The sequence below is a fragment of the Pongo abelii genome, chromosome X (genome assembly GCF_028885655.2).
Source record: "Pongo abelii isolate AG06213 chromosome X, NHGRI_mPonAbe1-v2.0_pri, whole genome shotgun sequence".
NCBI classification, from domain to species: domain Eukaryota; kingdom Metazoa; phylum Chordata; class Mammalia; order Primates; family Hominidae; genus Pongo; species Pongo abelii.
In genome coordinates this window covers 14,561,375-14,587,773 of record NC_072008.2, presented here as the reverse complement: position 1 = coordinate 14,587,773, position 26,399 = coordinate 14,561,375, and the positions used below count along the sequence as shown (strand labels likewise).

At 36.3% G+C, this 26,399-nt stretch overlaps 1 protein-coding gene across 3 annotated transcripts in view; it reads right to left on the bottom strand.

Annotated features, from left to right (window-relative positions):
* Positions 1 to 26,399, bottom strand: part of GLRA2 (glycine receptor alpha 2) — a 299,238-nt gene that overhangs the window by 197,535 nt on the left and 75,304 nt on the right. Inside the window, exons 1-3 of one of the 3 annotated variants that reach the window (XM_009234599.4) lie at positions 16,833 to 17,015; positions 16,227 to 16,404; positions 14,001 to 14,134 (exon numbers count right to left, since the gene is read on the bottom strand). In XM_009234599.4, coding sequence (XP_009232874.1) covers positions 14,001 to 14,134; positions 16,227 to 16,294 — 202 coding nt within the window. In that variant the 5' untranslated portion in view covers positions 16,295 to 16,404; positions 16,833 to 17,015. The other 2 variants (XM_054544349.2, XM_002831396.5) reach the window with 2 other exon arrangements.

Below are 26,399 nucleotides of genomic sequence, written 5' to 3'. Positions count from 1 at the left end.
AAAGTACAGGAGTTTATTTTTGATCTTAGCTTTCCTTTAGGATCTATTTATTATGCCATCTTTATTTCTTTGCCTTCTTTGCACCTGCCACATCACCCATCTAAAGTCAATAATATTTTTTAAAGGTGTCATTCTGTGATGTATATAGCATATTACATGATGTCACTGATGGACACTTTTTGTTAATACCCTCAAGTGCTTTGCTCTATCACTGAAGCAGATAATTTATTCTGGCATTTATATGAAAAGTCAGACACTGAGAGGGTACCTGCTTATTTGAGACTTTATGTATGCATGGTTTATTATGGCACATATTGTTAGCACATGGCTCCAAATTTGTATGTAATAATTAATAATTAATCTTTTCAATCTGTGGGGGAATGACAGAGGCCCCATGATGAAGGAATAACTCAATCATGAAAGCTTCACATGTCAATCCACTCTTACTGAGCTTCACAAAGATTCCTTCAGCCAAACTACAGTGCTGTTAACTATACATTGGCACCTCTTAAATGAACTCATTCTGGGGGATGGAGGTGCTATAGAAGACTTTTTACCCAGGAGCCATTTGCAAACCCAGTTTCAACTGTAGGCAGAAAAAAAAAATCCCACGTGTGTAATTATCCTATCTGCAGAGCTGGTTGACAAGTAGAATCGTGGAGTTTTCTCCTTGAGATAAGTGTATTCTTTTGCCAAGGAAATCCTTTTTTTAATGGGGTTTAGGATATTTGCCCCAAGTCACAAATCCATACACTCTGCGGAAAGCCCTGCGTGTTATAAACTTTGTTGGCATTCAGGAGAGCTATGGAACAGGAAGCCGCCTGCTGGGTTTTAAGTGGGAATATTTGCTCAGAATATTTGATTAAAGGATGCACTTAAATGAGGCATATGTGCATGATAAACAAACGTGAGTCAGAAACTTGGGGGAAATAAAAGGAACACATATTCCAGACTGTGGATAATTCCTTTTATGTTGGGAGAGCTAGAGAAATATGTCTGATAATATAGGATTAGTTTGATAAAGATCAGGTTAAGCATGCCACTGGTTACAGAGTGGGCACGGATTCTAGGAAATGAAATGGTAATATTTCAGATAAAATAAATACTGAAAAGTATGGCAACCTTATTAACAAACTGTGACCTTAAATTTTGGAGAGAACAGGTAGCCTGGCATTCATCTATTTAAAAGGGCCTCTGAAAAAAGTGAAATTTTCAGTGCCAGGGCTTCCTATTCACAAGGCATGACCCTGGGCATATGTAACATTTCCTTTCAAACAGGGATGATGTCTTAAATTTTTATATTTTGGGAAGACACTGTATATACTTCCTTTGGAAAGCAAATCTCAGGGTTCCAAAGAAAATCTTATCCTCTTGTTCATATTCCTTGACATCTATAACTAATAATTCAGCAAAGCCACCTTCTCATACCCCAATATCTAATGACACCATCTGTCCCTTGGAAATGGAGAAGCTGTGACCCTGGAAGCAAATGATAGCAAAGGATCTAAGTCAGGCACTCAGATGATATAAAACAAAATTTGAAGTCAAAGTAAGCAAATGTGTGCATGCCCAAATAACTTCTTTATAGTTAACCTTTATTCAGTTCTTCTTCAAGATGCAGTGTATCTAAGACTGCCAACCTCAATCAAAAGACAAACTTAATCAGTGCTGTGGTTTTAATGTGTCCCCCAAAGTTCATGTGTTGAAAATTTAATCCCCAATTCAGTAATGTTGAGAGGTGATGCCTCTAAGAGATGATTAGGTCATGAGGGCTGTGCCCTCATGAATGGATTAATGTCATTGTCATAGGAGTGGGTTAGTTCTCACTGGAATGGCTTCCTGATAAAAGGATGAATTCAGTCCCCTTCCCCTTCTTCCTTATGCCCTCTTGCCCTTCTGCTTTCTACCATGGGATGATGCAGCAAGAAGACCCTCGCCAGATGCAGACTCCTCAGCCTTGGACTCCCGAGCCTCCAGAACTGTAAGAAATAAATCTCGATTCTTCAAAATTACCCAGTCTGTGGTATTCTGTCATAGCAACACAAAATGCACTAAGACAATTGGTATCCCATTATCTGTGGGCTGTACAGTGGAATACTAGCAATGCTAATGTCATCACTGTGGATACTTTGTCTCAAATAAAGGATTAGTTTGATATAGAATGTGGAGGGGCTCCATCACCAATGTGTTTTCACCTAGTGTGTAAAATAAATGACATGAATCAGGAGCCATTGATTAAGTCTGACGTGGCATCACTATTTTCCTACCCCTACTCTGTTATTTATCTCTTCCTAAGAGCCTGGATTGAGAAGAAGGGAGAAAAAAAAATCATGCTTGCTTGCTTGACAAACACTCTCAGAGAAAGCATGGAGGAGGAACTAGTAATTTAAAAGTATATATTATATTTAAGAATATCTATATATAATCATCCTTTCCCCAAGACATTTAGTGATATTTCAAAGACATTTCGTTTTCTCCGTCCATCTTCATTGCAAACAATTTTCAATAGTTTTTCCTTGGAATTTATATATTGAAGTATATGAAACATTATCATTTTTAAGCAGAGAAACTTAGAATGATTTAATATTAATAAATAGGAAGTTAATCTTAAATCTGCACAAGTTATTTAAGATAAATATTGCATAATTTCAATTTTAAATTAGATTTTTGGTATAGATTTAAATTTTTAAAATTTCATTGCAAGGAAGTGATGGAAAAAATATTCTCAGCAAATGAGTGGAAATTGCACAACTACAAGATTTCCCCGTTTTTGAAAGCTGCCTGAAAAAGAAGATAGCAATCCAAAAGAAAATTCTTCATACAGGTATGAAACTTTGTCATATACTGCTGAAGAAATGTCTCTAATTCAGGGTTAAAGGTCACTTGTTTAAATGTATATATTTGTCAGCTTTTGTAAATCACAAAGACTAAAACAGTAGGTGATTATTAGATCCAAGTATTTTGATGTATTGACTAATTTATTTTCTCTATGCTTTTCAAAATGCCACTGTTTGTTTATTTATTCATGTAGATGAAGCAGGAGAAAAATAGACTACAATAATATTCTAACTTGTAGAGTAATTCTCTTGTGGCATCATAATGCCAATGTTGACCATGAATCAAAATGAAAGCCTCATTTACTGAATGCCGGGCCCTTCTCACTCTTATGAATATTCTCTTTCTGGGAAATTATTATATTTTATGTATATTTAGGTTCCCCATCACCATCATCATCTATTTTCATGGCAAAATTTGTTTAGATTTCTGGATTTTACCAAAACTACATTTTCCAAAATGTTCCATAAAACACTGGTTCTCCAGGATGTTACTCATGATAAGGAATCTGTGATCAAGTGAACATCAGGAAAACCCCTGTGTAAAAAAAGTTTTTAAAATATTTATTTGTGTATTTATTTTTACTACATATTTTCTCACAACTTTTTAATATGCTAATGGATATTAAGTCTCTCTCAGAGGATGTTTTGCAGAATTTCCTGTACTTATTTTACATTTAAAAACTTAGAGAGCATTTCATGGACTAGAGTTTTGGGAAACATCTTTGGCCAGATGCTGAATTAAAGAAACTTGGTAGCTACATTTCCCAGAAGCAGCCTTTGTACATGAATTTGCTACCTCCAAACCAAGAGCAAGGGAAAAATTGTAATAGCTTATTTCTTCAGTAATCTCTTCATAAGTTTCCAGGGTCTTCCCTGCAATAACAATTCTGAATGAAATATTGGGAGTTGAAATAAGGTAGAGACAACTGTTAAAAATGCTGGACAGAATTAATAATTTCCAAGAAAGGAAACATTATCTAGGAAGATTGGGTGCATCCAAGTTCTCTGGGTGAGTCAACAATTTACAAAAGGATATACCCAAAGATATTAATTTAGACTATTAGAACCAGGGACCATCAAAGTTAGAAATGAAGTAGAGAGACATCTTGTTCTAAGTCCTTTTTTTTTTTTTTTTTTTTTGCAGATGACAAGAGTGACTCCCAAAGAGGTTAAGTGGCATGCTCCAGGTCATAATTGTCAAAACTGGAGTTAGAATCAGGCCTCATGAGTCTCAATTTAGATATTTTTTTCTCTTAGAGGATTTTCCCCCTTCATTTCGTAAAACAATATAGGCACATAGGATCTTGGGAAAAATACTATAAAGAAGGTATCATCCTTCTGATATAAGGGCAAAAATGTCTTATTCTAGTCCTGTAGGTCTTAACCTGTAGGGAGTAATGACTTTGTTAAAGTTGTAAACTTAAAATAAAATCCTAAGCCCCTACTGACTGAATGGACCCTCTTGTAGCCAAGGGGACTCCAGAAAAATCTTAAAATTGAGTGAGTTCCCAGCCACAATGGGACAGGAGGTTAGACACAACTCATTATACCTCCTCTCTTGGGGTTTAGACACAACGACTGACCAGCACTAATGTTAAAGTAGAGATCATAAGACTGACAGAACAAACTCTTTGTGGCAATGAGATACGAAATTATATACAGGACCTAAAACCATGCTAGGCAAGGGGTAAGTCATGCACCCCACACTTAAAGAATAAACTATGTTCTAACTGCCACAAGGTTGTCTTTTTTTTTTCCTTCTCTAGCAGTTAAATAAGGACTGGTCTCAAGATAAGCAATATTAAAACAATTACAACTCATCCAGTTCACAGATGCTAACTGATCCCCTGCTCCATCAACCATAACTGCAGCTTTCACCGGACAAGCGACTGATGTCAGTAACTTTCTCCTAATAAGAAGACCACCAACCATGGACTGATGATTCTGGCTGGTTTAAAGAGATCGCTCTTGCATGCCTCTGTGTCCTAAAAAGGCCTTTTGACATACAGGCCCTAACTGTAAGACATTTAAATGTTAAGTCTCCAGCTCAAAGTGAACATGGGTTGTATGTTACATGCATGTTTGCTTTATACATGCATCAGAACCACCTTTGTGAATATTCGTAGCCTTCTGTAACCTGTTGAATATGTATGTTTAGCCAACCAGTTCAACATAAAGCTCCTATCCCAACCGTTCCTCCTTTGAAGTGCCTGTCTCTGGTCTTGTCCAAAGGCATGCTTCCCAGGCTGCAGGATGGTCACCTTGCAGACTATAACCCTTTACAAGAAATAAAGTCTCTCCTTTCCTTTTCCAAATTTATAGATTTAAGTTAAGTTGACAAAATGAATACTCCAAGATCCCATCATCCATATATTCTGTAGATGGAGAGGTGTGGGGCTCAGGATTTGCGTTTTTAACCAGACTCTCAGGTGACTTTGAAGCAGGTCTTCTGAAAAATGTGGCTTGAGAAACACATCTGGTTGGTTGCTAATTTGTTTTAGTATTAAATCCTAAATCCTTTGATTTGGCATACTACATACAAACGTATGTAATAAACCAGAGTTAATTCAAAGGAAAAAGTAGAATATGAGAAATCCATTGTGAGCACCGTACATTATATTTATAAATTTTCCTGAATCACATCATCTAACTTAAGTTTGGTTTGCCAAATGTGTGCCTCATTCACTTTTCAGAGACTCTGAGGTTCAAATATAAATAAAGAGATCCCTTGTTTTCTGAATACATTTATTTGGGTGGTGGGAAATGGGCAAAATGCTTTTTCTAATAGAAAGCCTGATGAAAGAAATCTTGACTGTCTTGTTGGTCACGAAGTGGTTATTAGAAATCAACATCTTGAAGTATTTAAATGCAAATAAATTAGAAGAAGGTATATTATATCACCTTCTATGTATGTTTGGTTTAAAAATGAAGTAAAAATTGTGTGGTACAGTAGTCCTGGGCTTTTCCTAACGTAGGAGAATTGCCAAGATAAGTAGCTGTATTTCAAGTGTGATAATCAAACCAGCCAAAGAGCGGGAAATGAGCAACTGTTCCCAGAACTCTCCATTTCCTGGAAATGCACACTACTCTGCCCCTGGTCTTCATGCCTTTTTAACCCCTTACCCAATCTTTTCTTCTAACACCCTTTCACAAGGTCTATGCAGAGCAGAAGAGCATGAAGGGAAAGAATTTATCTCAAAAATGCTTCTCCAGAGAGACTTGGCATTAAATCGTCTGCTCAAATCCAAACCCACAACACATCCCAGCATGGGGAGCCTGGAGGGAATTACTGTAGGGACAAGCACATTAATATTAGCAAATATATTATATCAGACAGAAAGGAAACTGTATTAATTATTTTCATATGCTCCACAGGAAGATCTCTCTTTTTTTTCCTCCCTCCGCGTCTCTCTCTATCCCTCGCTCTCTTTTTCCTTTCTCTCTTTCTCTCCCCTCTGTCTCTTCCTGTCTCTCTCCCTTTATTTCTAGTGCCCCCTCCCTTTCCTCCCCACCTTGCACCCTCCCCAGTTCCGTCCTTCTTTCTCTTTCTCTCGCACACACATATACACCAATCCATTTATTGCACCTCTTCCTGTTTTCTATTTAGGAGACAGAACAATCACATTACACTATATTTCTCTCTCTTCTCTGCTTTTGGGGATAGCACTTATCTATTGGGATAATATATCCAAATGGTCTCCAGACCGATCAAAGAAGGCTTACTAAATTTGTCATCAGCGTTGAAGATGTCTGCTCAACCACCTGAATGGTGAGGGGTGAGTTTGCTCTTAAGTTGACATTTGTGCTGGTTGTCTTCCATTTCCCCACCCCAACCCCTCTCTTCTCTTCTATTCTCTGTACCCTAGGAAGCTGTCCTTCAGGGTTTGTATCAATGGGCTCCCTTGCTCTCTGACTGTTAGTTGAATCTGGCTAATGAAAGGCTCCCACAGGAGAATGGAAAACAGGAGGAGGGCAAGGTCTGGATATTTATTCCCAGGCTTACTTCCTGCTAGGATAGCACAAATTGACTACACTCCTCCACAGGTTTCATTAGGTGACCCTTCTGTATAGCTGCCTTCACCAGGTTCTGGTAATCACTCCCTCCCTTGCTTCTTCAGTTCTGTTGATAGTCCCAGAATACTACACTCTCCCTTTAAGAGTTGTTTTTTTCTCTCACACCATTGAAATGTGTGGTCTCTTTCCTGCAAATATCCTGGATATTTGCTCCAAAGGGAGCCCAGAATGCTTCCAAAGACCTTGTTATTGAGGCTTCGTCAAACATAGTTCCATTTTTAAGACCCTGTTCCACAGTGTCTGAGCAACACACCAAGAAAAATGTCCAACACCATCAAGAACAAACCAATTACTATTTTTTTCTCACTCTAAACCTAACTGTCCCAACTGAACACATTATACTGTCCATTCATTAAGCACCAAGAGACCTGAATATTGATGCCATTTAAGGCTCAGATTATCAGCAAAATTGACTGAATTATCCTTCAGGACATGGAGGACCAGCAAGCTCTATAAACTAAGGATAAAATATTTAAGTTCATTCAATAATGAAAATTAAGGATATGGGGTCACCCAGAATCAACCAAGGAGCAATGCAGTACTTTCTCGAAGACTAAATGATGGGCTTCCATTTCTGGTACGCTTAACCTGCCATGTTGTGAGACCAAATGCTCTCTTTTAAATATTTGTTCTAAAATAGGAAATCATCTCAGTGCTATTGTGCAGTGAACCTTGCAACTATAGTAACTGGACAAGAAAATACATCAGAAATGGCAGTCATATTATCTTCAGTTAAATTTAAGGTCCTCCTTTATAGGACTAAGTTAAATTTGTTCTATTTCTCTTACTTGGATTATTTTTTTTAATGAGTCCAAGAAAATAATCAGAGATGGGATTTGAATGGGTAAAGATAATTCCTTCCCACAAATGGCTCCCTCTTTGTTTTATATTTAGGAATATGAAATAGCTGTTTCAGGTTGGAAATTTCCCCATTGAACTAATAAAAGGAAAACCAACTGAGGCATATGACATCTACATTATGGTTACTCTGGTAGGAATCTAAGATGCCCGAATTTCTCTAACTTGTTTCTTTCCATTTAGAAAATCAAGCAGCTGTTTTCACAATACACAGTAAGTGTTGGCTATGAAAGAAAAATGGTGGAATTGCAATAATAACTCAAATTATCTGTATAATAGTAACAGTTGAAAACAAATAATTCATGCTCATGATATCATTTGATCCTCAGTACAACCCAAGTGAGGCAGGTAAAGGCGGAAGAAAACCTGAGGCACAGATAGGTGAAGACATCTTTTCTCAAAAATGGCTGAACCAGAACTTGAACCCAGGTCTTCTGGATCCAAGTTCAGGGCTCTTTCCACTATACTACCCTGTCACCATGGAATGAAAGATGCTGACAAACTTATTGCAATATGCTTTACCAGGGTGCATTAGAATGCTGTAGATGCCCTCTTGATGCCACTTCAAATCCCTGAAAAACCTTGTGGGTCCATAGTAGGAGCCTAGTATATACAAATGTGTTGGTTCGTGTTCATACAGCATACAAAAGCTGTATGAACACCAAACAACACATTTGTATAATAAATTGTGACACAGCCAGTGATTTTTGATGTTCAAAAATCTTCATCAATATTGTCTCTGAACGAAACTATCATATATGTTTCCCTTTGTTACTCCCAGCCTTTCAATAACCTTTTTCCTCTATTGTCTTGTTTTATAATGCCTTGCACCATCAATATTCTTCCCCAGTGCCAGACTACAACCAAATACTCTCGTTCAAATTATGGAGTAAAAGACTAATTGGGCTTACTGTCATTTCTATCAGGTGGTTTTAATATGAAATAAAATCTTTAATCCAAGAACAGAAGCAACAGTGCTGTAATTTTAGCCATTATAATAGCAAGCTAGGTTAGAATAGTTATTGGACAAGGGATTTCTTTCAAGGGCTTGGGTACTATTGAAATCAGGCCACATGCATGTTACCGCACTTAAAGTAAGAGTGACACTGACTCTAATCTGCCACCATGGACCATACTACCCAAGAGAGGCGCTCCCTTGAGCTTTACCTCTCTGGAAGTGCTTAACAATTAATTACCCTTTTGAATTGGAAATACATGTAATGACAAGCATTCAAGAAGCATGCAGAGAAAAGTAACTTCTTCCTACCCCTGTCTCCCTGGCATCCAGTCACCTTTCTCAGAAGCACCTGATATTTCCACTCTCTTGTGTATCTTTTAGGGACATTCTATTGCATATACAAACACAGCATTTGTGCATATATATAGACATACTAATATATACATAGTCCCCCATGCTATATGTACTTTGCAAGGTAATTTTATAATAATTTGTCCTAAAATAAATCCATTCTTCCTTTCCTTCTTTCTATTCTCCCTTAGTTGTCCTTTAATTTCTTCAATGAATGGTTCCCACTGATACCTATAGCCTATGTATTTAGCCAAGAGTAATTGCCCTAATGGGAGTGTCAACTGTCTCAGAACTGGGCTTAGTTCTAGGCCATTTTAAAATGACTGCTTTCATAATTAAAAGATAATGTCTCAAAAAATCATATGCTGTATTCTTATCATTTTAAAAGTTTTATAATTGACAACTTTGACTCATACTTGACATTCGTAGACACCTGAAAACTCTTTTTTTCTGTATACTTTTTAACAATGACTCTCATATTTTTCAATGTGGGCTTAGTGCCATTAGGGCTTTTTTTCATCTCAGCCATTAAAGAGTGATTTACCTCAGGCCTCTTCATTAATTAAGGGAGACCTAGAATTAAGGGAGAATATGAATTCTTCTGTGAGGAAGGTAACTGTCAAGCAGATCATCCAGATAATTCCATAATCACTTCCAAGGTGATTTATAATTGAACCAATTACTGCCTGTATTTCCTAATAAAACCACAGTGTCAGCATGGCCATGAAGTTACTTTTTCAGGTGCCCGGAGGCTTCTGCTACTTTCTGCACTCAGGCACAATGCTTCTGTTACTTGCAAGCATTTTGGTCTTCTTTCTTTCTCAGGTTCCATAGTAATGTCTGATGCCTACCAGGCTGATCAAACAAATGGCGATGCTGGGGTTGCATTGTCACTAACTGAAAGAAGCACCCTTTCCAAGTGTCCCTGCTGGACGCTTGTGCTCAAGCACCTCCTACAGGGGTTGGTATTCACAACATTTGAACTTCTTTAGCTCCACTTGGCTACAGACATGATCATTTTCCAGGGGCAAAATCTGAAGACCTCTGGTTTCATGGAAGTGGATCTATGATACTTGAAACACCTCTTGAGCTGCTAGCTCTTTGGAAATTGCAGAAAAACATATTTCAGGCAAATGTAGGTTTTAATGTCACACATTACACTTTCCAACTTAGGTCTCGAGATGTGGGAAAAAATAGTGTGCATGGCAGGCACAAAGAAGTGGAATGAATAATTATCTCCTGGCATTATCTACTCTAGATTCTATCCCAAAAAGAATGTTTGTTTTAGTGAAATGTATTTATTCACATCGGGATGAAAACTAGGATGTAACACTAAGTTAATTTTATTTTCAAAGAAAATTTCATTAAAATAGATAAAGGCTTTGTTTCAAAAAGAAAGAAACAGAACTAATGCATTTTGCCCAGATTTGAACATTGCATTAAAAGCCTAATGTTTAAAGTGCATTTTCAAGATACAATAATACTGACAGAAGAATGTCTGATAGGATGATGGAATAACACCATGATAAATCAACTGAAAATGAGACAAATCACCTAAGTGGGGAAAGAGGCTCATCTCTTGGTATAGAATCAACATTTACCATGGTTTCAGAAGCAGGTAATTGTGAATGGATATAGCTTGTGTTTTTATCTGAATTGAGGATTTTCATTAAATGTATGTTTTGACAAGATCTGAAACAGGTCTCTATGGATCTTATAGATAAAATTCAATTGACAACTCTGACTCATGACTTTGTTTATACACTTGTGCTTCAACACATCAGAAAAGCTATTTTTTCCCTATAGTTTCTAAGAATGTCTCTCAATTACAGAGTCTAAGTCTGAATCATTTCTGGTGGTTATCTTTTCTAGCTTACATCCATTTTTCCTTATTATGTATATGCCCATTATGACATCTTTCAAAGCCCACCAGGGATATGGAATAGACATGCAATATTTTACTGACTTGAAAGTATACAGGAAAAATTCTTTCCAATAAGAAAAATCATACTTATGCATTTCCTTTTCCCTTGCCAATGCAGGGCAGCAAGGAAAACAGAGAAATATGCTAATATTTAACCATTCTGTTTACCTCAGTGGCCCATATTTGGCTCTTGATTTTATTCTGGTGGTCAAATTTTGCCCTTCTATCTTCTTATCAGTCACCGTTATTTTAATTGTCAACATCATCATCACTATCGTGTTTATAGTTATCACAGAAAATTGCTTTTTCACATTTACAGGGAGACCGTCACTATTCTATATGCATTCACATTTCCTAATCTCCCTTCATTTCTACCGACTATATTAAATTCCTCATTGATACACTGCTAATCAATCAACTATGGTAAGTATTATAGTGTTTATCTAAGCCTCCTCCTTGTTACAAGTTCCCTATTTTCTCTGTCTTTTCTTTCCTTCTCTTCACCTCAGCTAAGATCATCTTTGCTTGCCACTATGACTACTGGCTGGTCTCTCAAAAGTTACCACCCTCACATTCTACTACAACAACTAGTTGGAAGCACTAATCTTCATTAATTGATCTACCTTTTCTTCTCTGTCTTGGTTCTAATTTCCTTATCCTGGAGAAAAGGATCACTTATTTTCCCTACACTACCAATATTTTATGTATGTGTGTATATATAAAATAAGGTACTTCCCTGCCCTCTCAGATGTGGTGTGAGAGTGGATCAATAAAATATACATATGTAGAAGGATCATATTAGACATATAAAATTCCATGGGAACATCAAGAAAAAATTATTACAGTCTAAAATAATGGGGAGTGTTTTAAATCCAGGAATAATCAAGCTCCCCCAAATGAAGAGAACTTTGGGAGATGTCAGATAATTGATCTGATATAAATGGTCTATGTAAATAAATTTTATGAAGAGGTAGCAGTGTTCATTGAAGTGGAGAGTTAAAGGGAGAGGGAGATAAAACTCAGTGAATCCCACTAATGTTAGAGCCTTCTGTGATATCCACCCCATTTCTTTTTTATAAGTCATTAAAATATCCTGTACTTAGACTTTTAAGTAGTAGATAGATCGAAAAAAACATGGCCACACTTTGCTGAACCTGACATTCTCCTCATTTATTTATCCTTTGGAACCATGATAAATATCATTTCCCAAAGGTGATATCCCCAGAAGAACCAGGAAAAAATTGGATGTGGAAATGATGGCTCATTCTTGTGTGGTCACTTAAAGTAGCAATGTGAACATGGGTGTGTTTTATTACTCTTTGTACTTTCCTGCCCTTTTGAAAAAGTATTTCTAGAAAGAAATGAATAACTGCTATGAAACAAGATGCTTGTAAACTTGAAACAATTTTCCATCTCTGGACCTTCTCTATAAAGCTTTCCATTAATATCTTAATAGGAAATTATCTTTCCATTTCTTGGAATCCTGTAGCAATTTACCTATATTTCCTAATGGTGCTTTCCTATTTCTATCTAATAGTAAAAGTATTCATGTAACATCTCCTCCCTCCACTGAAATTTTTGACAGAAGCACCTAAACTGTTTCATCTCCCAGTTTTACAAAGCACCCGACAGTTAGTATTTTGCAGATAGTCCAGACTCAAAAGTTGTTGAATGGCTTAGTGGATAAATATATGAATGAGCAATCCCATTGAAAGCTGGTTCTCAGTTTGTTACTCACAAGATTTTATTTCAAATATTGACTTCCAAAGCAATGACCACAAAATTAAGAAATGGGATGATCATGAAGATCTTTTTTTTTTTTTTTTTTTTTTTTGTTTCAGAAAAATTTATCTCTGAATGTAGTTCAGTTATCTCTCTTGGAGATACTTAAAAAATACTATTTCGCCAAAATTCTGACATAATTTCTTTATAAAATATGCCCATACCTGGGTATATTCAGAGGTGTAACATTTAAAGAAGAAATGAATTTAAAATTTAGTTTTCATGCTTATATTTGCCAATAATAAAAATTAATCAACACTGAAGGAAAGTGTGCCATTAAATTGCTACTAAACAAAAGTAAGCAATGCATGAATTGCTACATAATATCCAGAACATTATAGGTTTCTCCTTTTACAAAATGTTATAAACACTTCACAATGCATTACGTTAAATTTCATTACAAGAAAAAGACAACATCACTTAAACTATGTATTTAAAAATTAAAGCATCAACATGATTCAGTTACTAGTAATTGATTCTTATTCATTTTTTTCTGATTCAGAATAAAAATAAACTAAATATATTTAAAAACATTTCTGCAGACTATTAACTATATTTTTGTAATGTTCAACAAATAAAAACAAAAAATATTGGTTTGCTTCTAATTGAACAAAGAAAGTATCCACCATCTTTGACATGTGCACTTTAAAATTCTGTGATCTTTGTTGATTTCAAATAAACAATTTCAAATAAACAATGAGAATGCTTAAACAAAAGGGAACAAAAAATTAGAACCTCTTCTTACAAAGTCTAAAAATTAAACAGGCCTGAAAGTACATAAAATGGCATATTTTATAGAGATTTAAACTCTACTTTGATGTAGGTATTTAAAATCAAAACCAAATATTCTGGTGTAACCACTGAATCTTGCATGCATCCTCGTAGATATTCAAGCAAGTCAAGTCTATCACTTGCTCTTGTATTCACTTTCAGCCACACTCCCACTTAAGAAAAAATAGGGACTATGGCCATAATTTATGACACTAGTTTTATTCGTGAAATAAATAGAACACAAACAAGGAAAGTTTTCAAATGTGGGAAGTGACAGATAAAAGGAAAATATCAGTAACTAATGCAAAAGAATACCAAAATAAAATGAACACTACACTTGTCATTTTCATTTTATAATTAAAAGCCCTGAAAATGTTTTTCAGTTAACTATTCAAACATCTAGAAGATTTCTCAAAGGCTTAACGTAAGTTTAAGTGGAACCTACCTTTAAAATTTGGCCTGATTCTTGCATCATATCCTGATGTCCTTCCCATTAACTTGTCCAAGAAATCTGAAGGAGATAGGGTCTGTGAAGGTTGTTTTCCAGACCTGGAGTCATGGTCTTTGCAGAAAGCCGTCCTAAACACATCATTAACTCTTTTAGCAACAATTTCATTTGCATCCCTTGAGAGCTAATGCTCACTGCATTTTTAACATTACATTTTGGTAAAGATATTTGATATGTTAGTATGAAGAAAACTAGAAAAATCCAAACTCTTTGGCCAACTTCTGAACTTGTACATGTTCTAAAGTTAACTTTAAATGATGAGAACTATAAATCCTGAGTCACGTCACCCAGGTTTCCAAACTTTAACCATAAGATGTTTGAGAACAGACAATGTATTTAGTTTTAGGTTGTAGATTTTATGTATATATAGTTAAAACTATTTATTCAGAGAAATGAGTGATAATTTTTAAATTCATGTGAGTGTCTTAAAATCATTTCTATCTGACTTTAAAAAATTGTTTCAGCATTTCAGCCCTAAATATAAGTCATCTACCTTTTATAAGAAATATATAATAAGATGGGCAGAACAAACTTATTATTTCATTGCTTATTTTTCCCATCTGCTAGTTCTAATCCAACTATCAACTATTAATATTTGTCAATGTGATATCTAAAAGAGAACCTTCATTTGGACATTTCATTTCATTTTAAAATAGGTCAACAATGAGCATGTATATGACTTATTTTATCAGTTATTTATATATAAGCATTTAAATTGTTAACTCTCTAAAAAATATTAATGAAAACACACTTCTAAATCATTTTGACTTTTTATCACCAAAACACTGAAAGTTGGTGAAAAATTTCTCAGATTTTCATTTTCCTGTTAAAAGTAATAAAGAGCTTATTAAACATAGCATATTTGGTTTGTAGCAAAATTAATTATTTCACAATACCACTGTTAACTGAAATTTCTTCCCTAAAGTATATATTTTATAAGCTTTGTTTTCAATAGTTTAACAAATAGTGTCTTATGAATTCTATCACTAAGAAAATACCACATTCTTGCCAGCTTTTCAAAGAAGGGGTATTCAAAATAAGTGCAAAGATGATATAAATATTTTGTAGGAGTTAAAAATTGATACGATCATGCATAAATACTCACATTCTCATATGCAGATTCATCTGATTAATCAAGTATTATTTGATTATGATGGTGGTGGTGGTGAGGATGATGATGATGATGATGATGACTCTAATAAAAACCAGCCTATATTTTTTCTTAATCATAGTAGGAGGTGTAAACCTGAAAGGAACATAGTGGGTTTTCCCAGTATTCATAGCATTATTACTATGTGTTCCATTTATCTTGGTTCTGTGAAAAAATGCCATAAAATGTAATGAAAATTAAATTTAGAGTCCTATACTTTGTTGTAAGAGCATCTCCTGTCTCTGCTGAGTCTTCCACTCTCTGTTATTAGATGACTATTTCACTTACTGGTAATGATTTGATATTTTGAGGTATCAATTGATTTGACAACTATTCATAAACTACGTAGAAAATGCAAGCATGAAAATAGTAATTTCCCACTTTTTTAAATTATGCATGCTCCACTTCTCATTTGTACATAAATACAATTATGTCATATCAACTAAATTTTGGTAGGCAATCAATTTCCAAACAGATTGAATAGTAGAATATAGTAGTAAAAAGAAATTTTTGATATTTCAAGAAAATTCCTAAATTGTAGTCCTCACAGTATGCTTCTAGTTTCTGAAATATAACAGAAGTCCCAAGTTGGCTGAGAATTAGGGATCTTTTATATTTTATCTAAAATGAGCATGCTCCTGCCAAATTAATACAATCATCTTATATGAAAAACACTGCACCCAATAATCCCTTTAAATTACTTTCAGAAAAATAATCACCCTTATATAGAAATGTAAAGAGCATGCAACTCATCAGACTACCTTAATATCACATTGGCTGTGAAAATGTGTGTTGAATTGCATAGAGTGCGGCTTTGCATCATAAAACTTGCTTTTGTGAAAATTTACCACCCTCCCACTATTATTAGGCTTTTTAAATGAACAAAAGATATCTAACTTTCCTCTATAAAATTAAAATAATACAGTCCAGGGCACAGATAAATACACAACAGTTACATGACACATTCTCTTTTAAACAATTTAAATATCAACATGCAAAGTCGTTTCACCTACCTGAAGTGGTTTGTCTCTAAGAAAAATGCAAACAAGGTTGTCAAAATGTTCACTAGCTGCCGGTTCATTCCTGTTTCTGTGTTGCTTGTGGAAAATATCCCGAAATGATTCCAGAAAGATGCTAGGACAAAGTGTCTATTTATTGTCCAGATTCAAAATTTGGCAGGAACCTAGTTTCCTTGAAAATCAAAAAGAGATTTGGTTTTGTACAGTTTGCTGAGAAAAAAGAAAAAGTGCCAGTCCTGGGCATCATGGTCAGGTCAAACCGAGGCTTGGGACCATCAGTTAACCCAGAAAGACAAAGCCTCAGAACTGATGAATCCCCCAGCTGCTTTTCCGGAATAATAAAAATGCTGCTACCTTAATCGCATCACCATGCAAAGGGAGTTGGTGACAATGCCATGCTAGATAGCTTTGGCTTTTGTTTTATATCTTTTCTGTTTAGCAAAGCCCTTTTTCTAGAAAATGTTTTCTTTTAAAAAGAAGTTGTAAATGAGAGAGAAGAAAGGACTCTGCGCGCTGGAGTGGGTGGGGGGAAGAGGGAAAAATTGCTGAGATCCTGTGCTGGAATGAGGGCTATAGAATGAGACGGAGACGTGATCTTACCCAGCCTATAAATTTCAGCACTCGGACAGCTCCAAGCTCTGAAGTGCGCATGTTTCCTTTTTCAGTTGCTTGGGGCGGGGGTCGGGGAAAAGCATTCAAGAGGGGACGTGCCTGCTGTTCGAAGGCAAAGAGTGACTGGCCGTTCAGCGAGGCGGTACTGAAGGGGGTACGATGACAGCAAGAGGAGAACAGAGGTCGGGAGACGGAGAGGGTGAGGGAAGTGGGGTCTGAGCTCCTGGAAATGCTAGCCTGTCGGTGGGTGGGCGGGACGGGAGTTTGAAGCAGAAAAGGGAAGGGAATAAGGTTTCATGGTGGGAAAACGAAATTGAGGGAAACAGAGAACAGGATTCAGAGTACTGAAATTATAATAAGGGTGTGGACAGTTCACTCTTTGTCAGTGCAAGCTGGAGGCAAAGAGGAGTCCTGTGCCGAAGAGAAGGGAACATTTCCTTGGCACAGAGAAGCCCGTGTGCAGAAGAAGGTTCATGAAGATCGATAATTTAATTTAGAAGTCCGTTATGCCTTCCTCGCCTTTTTAATGTTTTCATCTGATTTTAGTCGCCTATTCCCAAAGGATCGCTCTACCTCTGTACTAGGGAAAGCCCCTTCCAACTGAGCTTTCTTCAGTGGCTCAAAATCCTTGGGCATTCGCAAGTCACAGATTTGTAGAAAAGGAAATGAGACAATGGGCCGGCAGGGGGCAGTAGCAATCTTTTCTTGCCATGGTTAAAGGTTAGAGCAGGGCTCCATGTTAGAAATGGAGCAAGGAAAAGTGCAACTGGGAGTTTGGTTCATCTGCCCATTCCAGATGTTAATCACTAGGAACAGTCATGTAATAAAGTGCACATGCTATTCTCCTAAATTGACTAAAGGGACTGAAAATAGTGGAAGTTCATAAATCTGAACAAAAGTATGACAGGTAACCCTGCTATTTCAAATTAAAATTACAAATATTATTATTAATAAAAAAGAGGAAGGGTAGATAGTCCAATGTGGATAATTAGCAGCTTCTGGGAAGGGGGAATGAAAAATCCATGTCCTACCATAAGCTAGGAGAGTAACCTACTTTTTGTGGAATATTCCTTGTTAGTCACCTATGCGCTTTACTGGAGGTCTTAATTTTAAAACAAAATAATATGATTAATTTTTATTCCATAAATGACTAACTTTGGATCAGTTTAAATATCATAGTAGAGTAACAATGAATTCTATGTTTTTAAGAAGTAGATTCGGAGACAAAAGATGGCAAGTTCTTTTTACCTTTTAATGTTAATATACATCACCAGAGGATCTTATTGAAATGCAGATTATGATCCAGTAGGTCTGGGGTGGGGCCTGAGATTCTGCATTTCTAAGAAGTTCCTAGCTGAAGTTGATGCTGCTTGTCCACAGATCACACTTTGAGTAGCAAGAGTCTATATGCCCTTTCATAAGATTTCTATCCCAGTAAGACAGTGAAAATATAGGAATCTCTTTTTAGATGAAATGCAGTAGTGCCCAAGCATTCTATTTACATACAAAATCAATTCTTCAAATATGTTTTCTTAACTTTCAAAGCCTAGAGAAAATGATTCAATTTGAAAGAAAAACAGTATGGTGTAGTGTGAGACATCCCTGGACTGCAGCTTCAAATCTGTTCACTTCCAAATTCATCCACATGGAAACTCTAGACCTGATTTTATCCCTGCTGTCCTGACCCAAAAAAATATATAAAATCAATTCCTGGAAATATTTCTTCAATTGGTTCTACATAGAAAAACAGCACAAGATTTTTTTGTGTTCAAGATTCTTTCCAAAAGAAAATATAGGTATAAAGATAGAAGAAAATGATTTCTCTCAAATTTAAGGTTGTAACGATGCTTAAAATAATATAGTCTTTGTAAATCATTTCTTTTTTTTTTTTTTTTTTTTCCCCCGAGACGGAGTCTCACTCTGTCACCAGGCTGGAGTGCAGTGGCGTGATCTCGGTTCACTGCAACCTCCACCTCCCGGGTTCAAGCAATTCTCCTGTCTCAGCCTCCTGAGTAGCTGGGACTACAATCACACGCCACCATGCCCAGCTAATTTTTGTATTTTTAATAGAGACAGGGTTTCACCATGTTGGCCAGAATGGTCTTGATCTCTTGACCTTGTGATTCGCCCACCTCAGCCTCCCATAGTGCTGGGATTACAGGCGTGAGCCACCGCGCCCAGCCAAATCATTTCTTTTAACAAGAGTTGTGTTATTAACCAGGAATAGGATGAGTAAGGAAATCTGTGACAAAGGAGACTCAGGCCAGCAGCATGAAATCACAGCATTATATTATTGTAGAGTTGTAAGGGACATTAGAGAGGATCTAGTTTAGCCTCCTCATTTTATTTCTCAGCTCTCCTAAATTTGGATTCCAGCCCTATCAATCCACAGAAACAGCTCTCACTAAGTCTGCCAGTGAATTTCTTGTAACTAAGTCCAAAAGACATTTTTCTGTTCTCATCTTACTTGACATGTCCATGGTACCTAATGTCATTGGCCTTTTCTTCCTCCTTGAAACACTTCCCTGTATTGACCCTGTGACACAGTGCACTCCTGGATTACCTCCTATTCTGTCTTCTTGGCAGGCATATCCTCCTCTACCTGGCCTATAAAAGTTGGATTTCCTAAAGGCTATATTCTAGGCTATCTCCTCTTTTTGCAGTACACTCACTTAGAAAATATTATGGTAATATAATTTCCATTATCATTTTATGCACATGACACAGAAATGTATATTTCTACCCAGACCTATACATCCAACTGCTTTCTAAACAACTCCTAATGTATGTCTCAAAAGCTCCTGAAACTCGTGTCAAAACCGAACTTCTGATAATTCCTCCAACTCCTACTCCTATTCTACTGTGTCTGTTTCATTGTTACCAACCAAAGGCCAAGGCATCATCTCCATCATCCACTATATCTAGTTCTTCACCAAGCCCTATTGATTTTTTTTCTCCTAAATCTTCTCACTTCCCTCCATCTTAACCTCCATGACCCCAGTTGAGATATCTTTATCTCTTGCCTGTACTGCTGCAGCCATCCTCTTACTAATCTACCTGAACCAACAGCTGGTCTTCTACTACCTCATCCTGTATGCTGAAACCAGAGTGATTTGTTCGGAATCAGAATCTGATTATGTCACAGCCCCTGGTTAATACTATGGCTCTCCATTGATATTTGTGTAGAACAAGGAAACTACTTAATGACCTAAAGGTTCCACATGGTCTGGCCCATGCCTACATTGTTCCTCATCTCATCCACTAATCATCTCATTTCTTCCCCTCTAGCCGTATTGGTCTTTTTTCTTAGTCCCTAATGCTTACTGTACTGTTCATGAAGTACTCATGTCCCCCCCATCTTTGTCTGGTTAACACCAGCCTATTTTTCATATCTCTGGAAGGCCTTTCCTGACCTGCATTACTCTAACAACTCTATTACAGGCCTTCATAGTGCTCTCCAACTCTGACTCAATGAGCTCATCATCATTGTATGTATACATGTGTATGACTGTTTGCTTATGTAGCAAGCTTTGCAATGGACAGAGACAGTACATGTTTTGGTCCACCATTATATCCCCATACATACAATGATAATGACAATCATCATAATGGTATTGATGATAACTAGTATATAATTTTAAATATATACCAGAAATTTGTGGCTTAAACAAAATAATATAAGTACATATGTATAGTTCACAAATAGTTCTTTGAAAAAACTACTTGTTAGGGAATTACCAAGTTAAGATCTATGATTATTTGAAAGGAAACCAAGTTCAGTGGCTCAGCAGTCTAAAGCATAAAATTAAATTCAAAGTAAGAGATTATTAATTCAATATCCTTGATTTGAGTTCTACCTCTAATACTCATTGGTTATGTGACTGGACAAGTCATTTAATCCCTCTCAGTGTCATTCTCATAATATATAAAATTTATATAACATAAAGTGTTACATAATTACATAAACACATATGTTACATAAAATATTTCCATGTAGAATACTCTTGAAAATCACGTGAAATCAGACCTGAGGATGTGTTTTTAGAGTCTTAATCTCATTTACTTAATTTATTTAATCTCATCTACTTACTGTTAAAATTCATGTTTTAACTTTGTTCACTGGACAATTCCACTTTCAAGGACAGTAATACTTAGGAGCTTTGAAAAGGTTTTATTTGCAATGCAATGGAAACTGAAGTCTACTTCTCCTATGCCTCTAACTTACCAAATTATAACTGGTTGAGGTATATGGAAACCTTATTCTGTACTCCTTTTACAAGAGAAATGAAAAGATTGTGACCCATCCTATGATGTCATAAGGACCAACAAACAATATTTGATCTATATCATGCTACATATTAAACTTTAAAAAATAGATATAAAAAATAAAAACACTTTTCTTAACATCAGTACCATTTACTGATACTGATAAACCTTAAGAACTCTAACATATACATAATGCTTTATAGTTTTCAAAATACCCACATTATATGGCAGAAAAATAATTGATATCTATATATTTTAATGAGGAATCTATAGTTTGTGTAAGGTGATCAATTTTCTCAAGTCTATATGATTAAGTGACAATCATACTTTTTATATTTACTACCCATCAACAAAATTATTTCTCATTACGTGTGATTGCTGTTATTTTTTAAGTCACTGAAAGCCTACTACATGCCCACAACTACTTTTAATAATTATGTTTTTGTGATTCCATTCCATTAAACTTTGGTTACTATTATATTAAGATACACACACACATACAAATATGTTGAATGGAATGCCCATATTAAGAGTCTCAGAGTCAATTTCCTCAAAGAAAGAGTCAAAAGATATCCAATATATCAATATCCTGTGTCAGGACTTTTACTGAACAGGTTTCCTACAGAAAAAAATGTCTTCCTCAAGTACAGACATTCTTTCCTCCACTTGAAAATATGAAGTAGAAGAAAAGACTATTAACTTACAATAGACACCCACCAAGTAGAGGTTTGAGGCAAATTAGGGAAGGCAAGAAGTTGTTTTTACCAAATCTTTCATTGTTAGAGATGCTTTCTCAGAGAACAATAAAGACAATTTCACCTTGATAAAATGCACCTCCTGAATTTTAGGAGAGATTTATTTGTCTCAAACAGACTCTCTTCTCACTATAGGGCCATAGATTAAAATAGATTTCTAGATGAGAAGACCTCTGGCATGAGGATGCGTGGCCATTGTGATATTTACTAGGCCATTATGATATTTACTAAGCCATATGGCTTGTGATATCAATATTAATGATTGCCATTTCTTAACTACCTATAATATTGTATTAGAGTTCTCCAGAGAGACAGAACCAATAGGATATGTATATATAGGCATACCTTGTTTTATTGCACTTTGCTTTATTGTGCTTCACAGATATTGCGTTTTTTACAAACTGAAGATTTATGGTAATCCTGCATTGAGCAAGTCTGTTGGCACCATTTTTCCAACAGCATGTGCTCACTTTGTGTCTTTGTGTCACATTATGTGACTGAATTGCTGCAATCTCATGGTAAAACTTGAATGGATGACGAGTTGCTTCTTATGGACAAGCAAAGAAAGTGGTTTCTTGATATGGAATCTACAGCTGCTAAGGATGTTATGAACATTGTTGAAATGACAACATCCTCACAATCTTTCAAACTTTTTCATTATTATATCTGTTATGGTGACCTGTGAATGGTGATCCTTGATGTTATTACTGTAATTGTTTTGGGGCACCATGAACCACACCCGTATAGGATGGCAAACTTAATCGATCAATGTTGTATGTGTTCTGACTACTCTACTGACTGGCCATTCTCATTTCTCTCCCTCTTTTGGGGCCTCCCTATTCCCTGAGACACAACAATATTGAAATTAGGACAATTAATAACCCTACAATGGCCTTTAAGTATTCAAGTGAAAGGAAGAGTCATAGGTCTCTCACTTGAAATCAAGCTAGAAATGATTAGGCATAATGAGGAAAGCATATGGAAAGCTGAGACAGACCAAAAGTTAGGCCTCTTGCACAGACAGCCAAGTCATGAATGCAAAGGAAAAGTTCGTGAAGAAAAATAAAAGTGCTACTTCTGGGAACACGTAAATGTTAAGAAAGTGAAACTGCCTTATCGCTGATATGGAGAAAGCTCAAGTGGCCTGGATTGGAGATCAAAGCAGTCACAACATTCCCTTAAGCCAAAGTCCAATCCAGAGCAAGGCCCTCAACAACTCTTTTCAATTCTACAAGGCTGAAAGAGGTGAGAAAGCTGCAGAAGAAAAGTTTGAAGCTGACAGAGGTTGGTTCATGAGTTTTCAGTAAAGAAGCCACCTCCATAACATAAAAATGCAACGTGCTCGAGTAAGTCCTGATGTAGAAGCTACAACGAGTTATTTAGAAGATCTGACTAAGATCATTGATGAAGAGGGTTAGCGTAAACAACAGATTTTCAATGTAGATGAAACAGCCTTCTATTGGAAGTAGATGCCATCTAGGACTTTCATAGCTAGAGAGAAGTCAATTCCTGGCTTCAATGCTTCAAAGGACAGGTTGACTCTTTCGTTAGGAGGTAATGTAGCTGGTGACTTTCAGTTGAAGACAATGCCCATTTACCATTCTTAAAATCCTAGGGTCCTTAAAAAGTATGCAAACTCTACTGTGCATCTGCTTTATAAATGGAACGACAAAGCCTGGATGACAGCTAATCTGAACATTTAGGTCCACTCTTGAGACCTACTGCTCTGAAAAAATATTCCTTTCAAAATATTACTGCTCATTGACAATGCACCCAAGGGTTCTGGTCACCCAAGAGCTCTGATGGAGATGTACAAGGAGATTAATGTTTTTTTCATGCCTGCTAACACAACATCCATTCTGCAGTCCACAGATCAAGGAATAATTTTGACTTTCAAGTCTTATTATTTAAGAAATACATTTCGTAAATCTACAGCTGTGATAGACAGTGATTCCTCTAATGGAGCTGGGCAAAGTAAATCGAAAACCTTCTGGAAAGGATTCACCATTCTAGATACTATTAAGAACATTTGTGATTCATGAGAGGATGTCAAAATATCAAGAAGAGTTTGGAAGAAGTTGATGCCAACCATCATGGATGACTTTGAGAGGGGTTCCAGGCTTCAATGGAGGAAGTATCTGCAGATGTGGTGAAAATAGAAAGAGAACTAGAATTAGAAGTGGATCCTGAAGATGTCACTGAATTGCTGCAAACCCATGATAAAACTTAAACATATGAGGAGTTGTTACTTATGGATAAGCAAAGCAAGTGGTTTCTTGAGTTAGAATCAACTCCTGGTGAAGATGCTGTGAACACTGTTGAAATGACAACAAAGGATTGAGGATATTCCATAAACTTAGTTGATAAAGCAGCAGCAGGGTTTGAGAGGATTTACTTCAATTTTGGAAGAAGTTCTACTGGGGGCAAAATGTTATCAAACATCATTGCACCCTATAGAGAAATATTTCATGAAAAGAGGAGTCGATCCATGTGGCAAACTTCAATATTGTCTTATTTTAAGAAATTGTCACAGCCAACCCAACCTTCAGCAACCACCACTCTGTTTAGTCAGCAGCCATCAACATAGAGGCAAGACTCTTTACCAGCAAAAAGATTACAACTCACTGAAGGCTCAGATGATAGTTAGCATTTTTTAGCAATAATGTCTTTTTTAAATTAAGGTATGTGCATTATTTTTAGACATAATATTGCACACCTTAATACACTAAACATAACATTTATATGCACTGGGGAACCAAAAAATTTGTATGACTCACTTTATTATGATATTCACTTTATTGCAATGGTCTGGAACCAAATCTACAATCTCTCTGAGGTATGCCTGTATAGATATATGACAGAGATTTATTGGGTAATGGCTCATGCACTTATGGAGGCTGAGAAGTCCTATGACAGGCCATCTGCAAGCTGGACACCCTGATGCTGGTGGATGGTTCAGTCCATGTCCAAAAACCTCAGAACCAAGGAAGCAAATGGTGTAATTCTCAATCTGAAATTAAAGGCCTGAGAACCTGGGAGAGGGCACTGATGCAAGTCTTGGAGTCTGAAGGATGGAGAGCCTGGAACCCTGATGTTCAATGACAGAAGTGTGTCCTATCTTCAGGAGAGAGAGAGAGAAATGAATTTGCCTTTCCTCTGCCTTTTTGTCCTATCCAGGACCCCAGCCTATGGAATGGTGCCCACCACATTGAGGATGGATTTTTCCCACTCACTCCACTGACTCACATGCCAGTCTCCTCTGGAAACACCCTCCCTCACAGACACATCCACAAATAATGCTTTACCAATTCTCTAGGTATTTCTTAATTCAGTCAAGGTGACACCTTAAATTAAGCATCACAAATATCTCAGGGATCAGGTAGAGAGTCTATCTCTCAAAGTGAGACCTCTGAGCTACCACTGCAGAGTCCACAATGGCTCTTGACTTTCATGGCCAGTGATTGGCCCATATGTCCTTTATTTTCTTGCAATGGTTATATTGGAAATCAAAGGCATATTAAAGAGCCCACTCTGTTGGATTAGATAAGTTGTTAGAAGAATAGTAATAAAAAATTATGAAAACAAAGCATAGTTTCTGTATGTTGATTTGTGCAGGCTGCTACAAGCACTGGTACTGATGAATTTAAAGCTGTTTTCAATGGCCGGCAATGTCCACAGAGCAAGAACACTTAGAGCTGATGTCACTCTGCATTTACTCTCTCTAATTTTCAAAAGTCCAGCTTGCTTCTCTCCTTTTTATTTTGCAGAAGGCATAAAGATGCCCATCATGCAGAGAGGCAAGCTTCAAGGACACGAAGCCTAAATGGGAAATCACTGCTCTTCCAGGCTCCATGCAGGCAATTGGATGTCTGTCCAGAACATTTCTGGATTAATTTGTTTGGAAGTCAGAAAAATTATTTTAGGACTGGAGTTCTGCTTATTAGTGTTCAATGTTCACAGGCCATAAATGTGTCAAATGCTTGAAACAATTTATATTTCCAGTGATGATTCATGGCAAGTGATTGCTTCCCTGTTGGCTAATGTGAGAAATGCAGCATTTCTTTTCATAAACATTAACAGGACAAACAATAATTTGGAGAATAAATAAAATGTAATTCCACTTGGATGCATTAGAAAGATTTCTCCTTTGCTACAATTCTAAAGATGATAATAATGAATAACAATGAGATTGATTGTTGCAGTAGCACTTGTCTTAGAATCTCCTAGGTTTGGTTCTGCCACTGATGTGAAAAATCCCTTGACATCATCTTCATTATCATGATACCCTCACTGAAAATGTATTTTGGGGAGTTCTCACATTTGAAACTTTTGTTATTGACTTCATGAGTATCTACCCCCCATCCCATAAAATGCCTCTGCTGGATTGCCTTGGATTCAGAGAATGCTGAAAAGAAACTGAATTTGGAAAGAGTGAATTATTTGAACTTGAACAATAGCAATATTTTTATATTTGCAAGTAAGTTAGCATTTTGTAGCTGATGTGGAATTACATTCATTATAGACAATGATGACT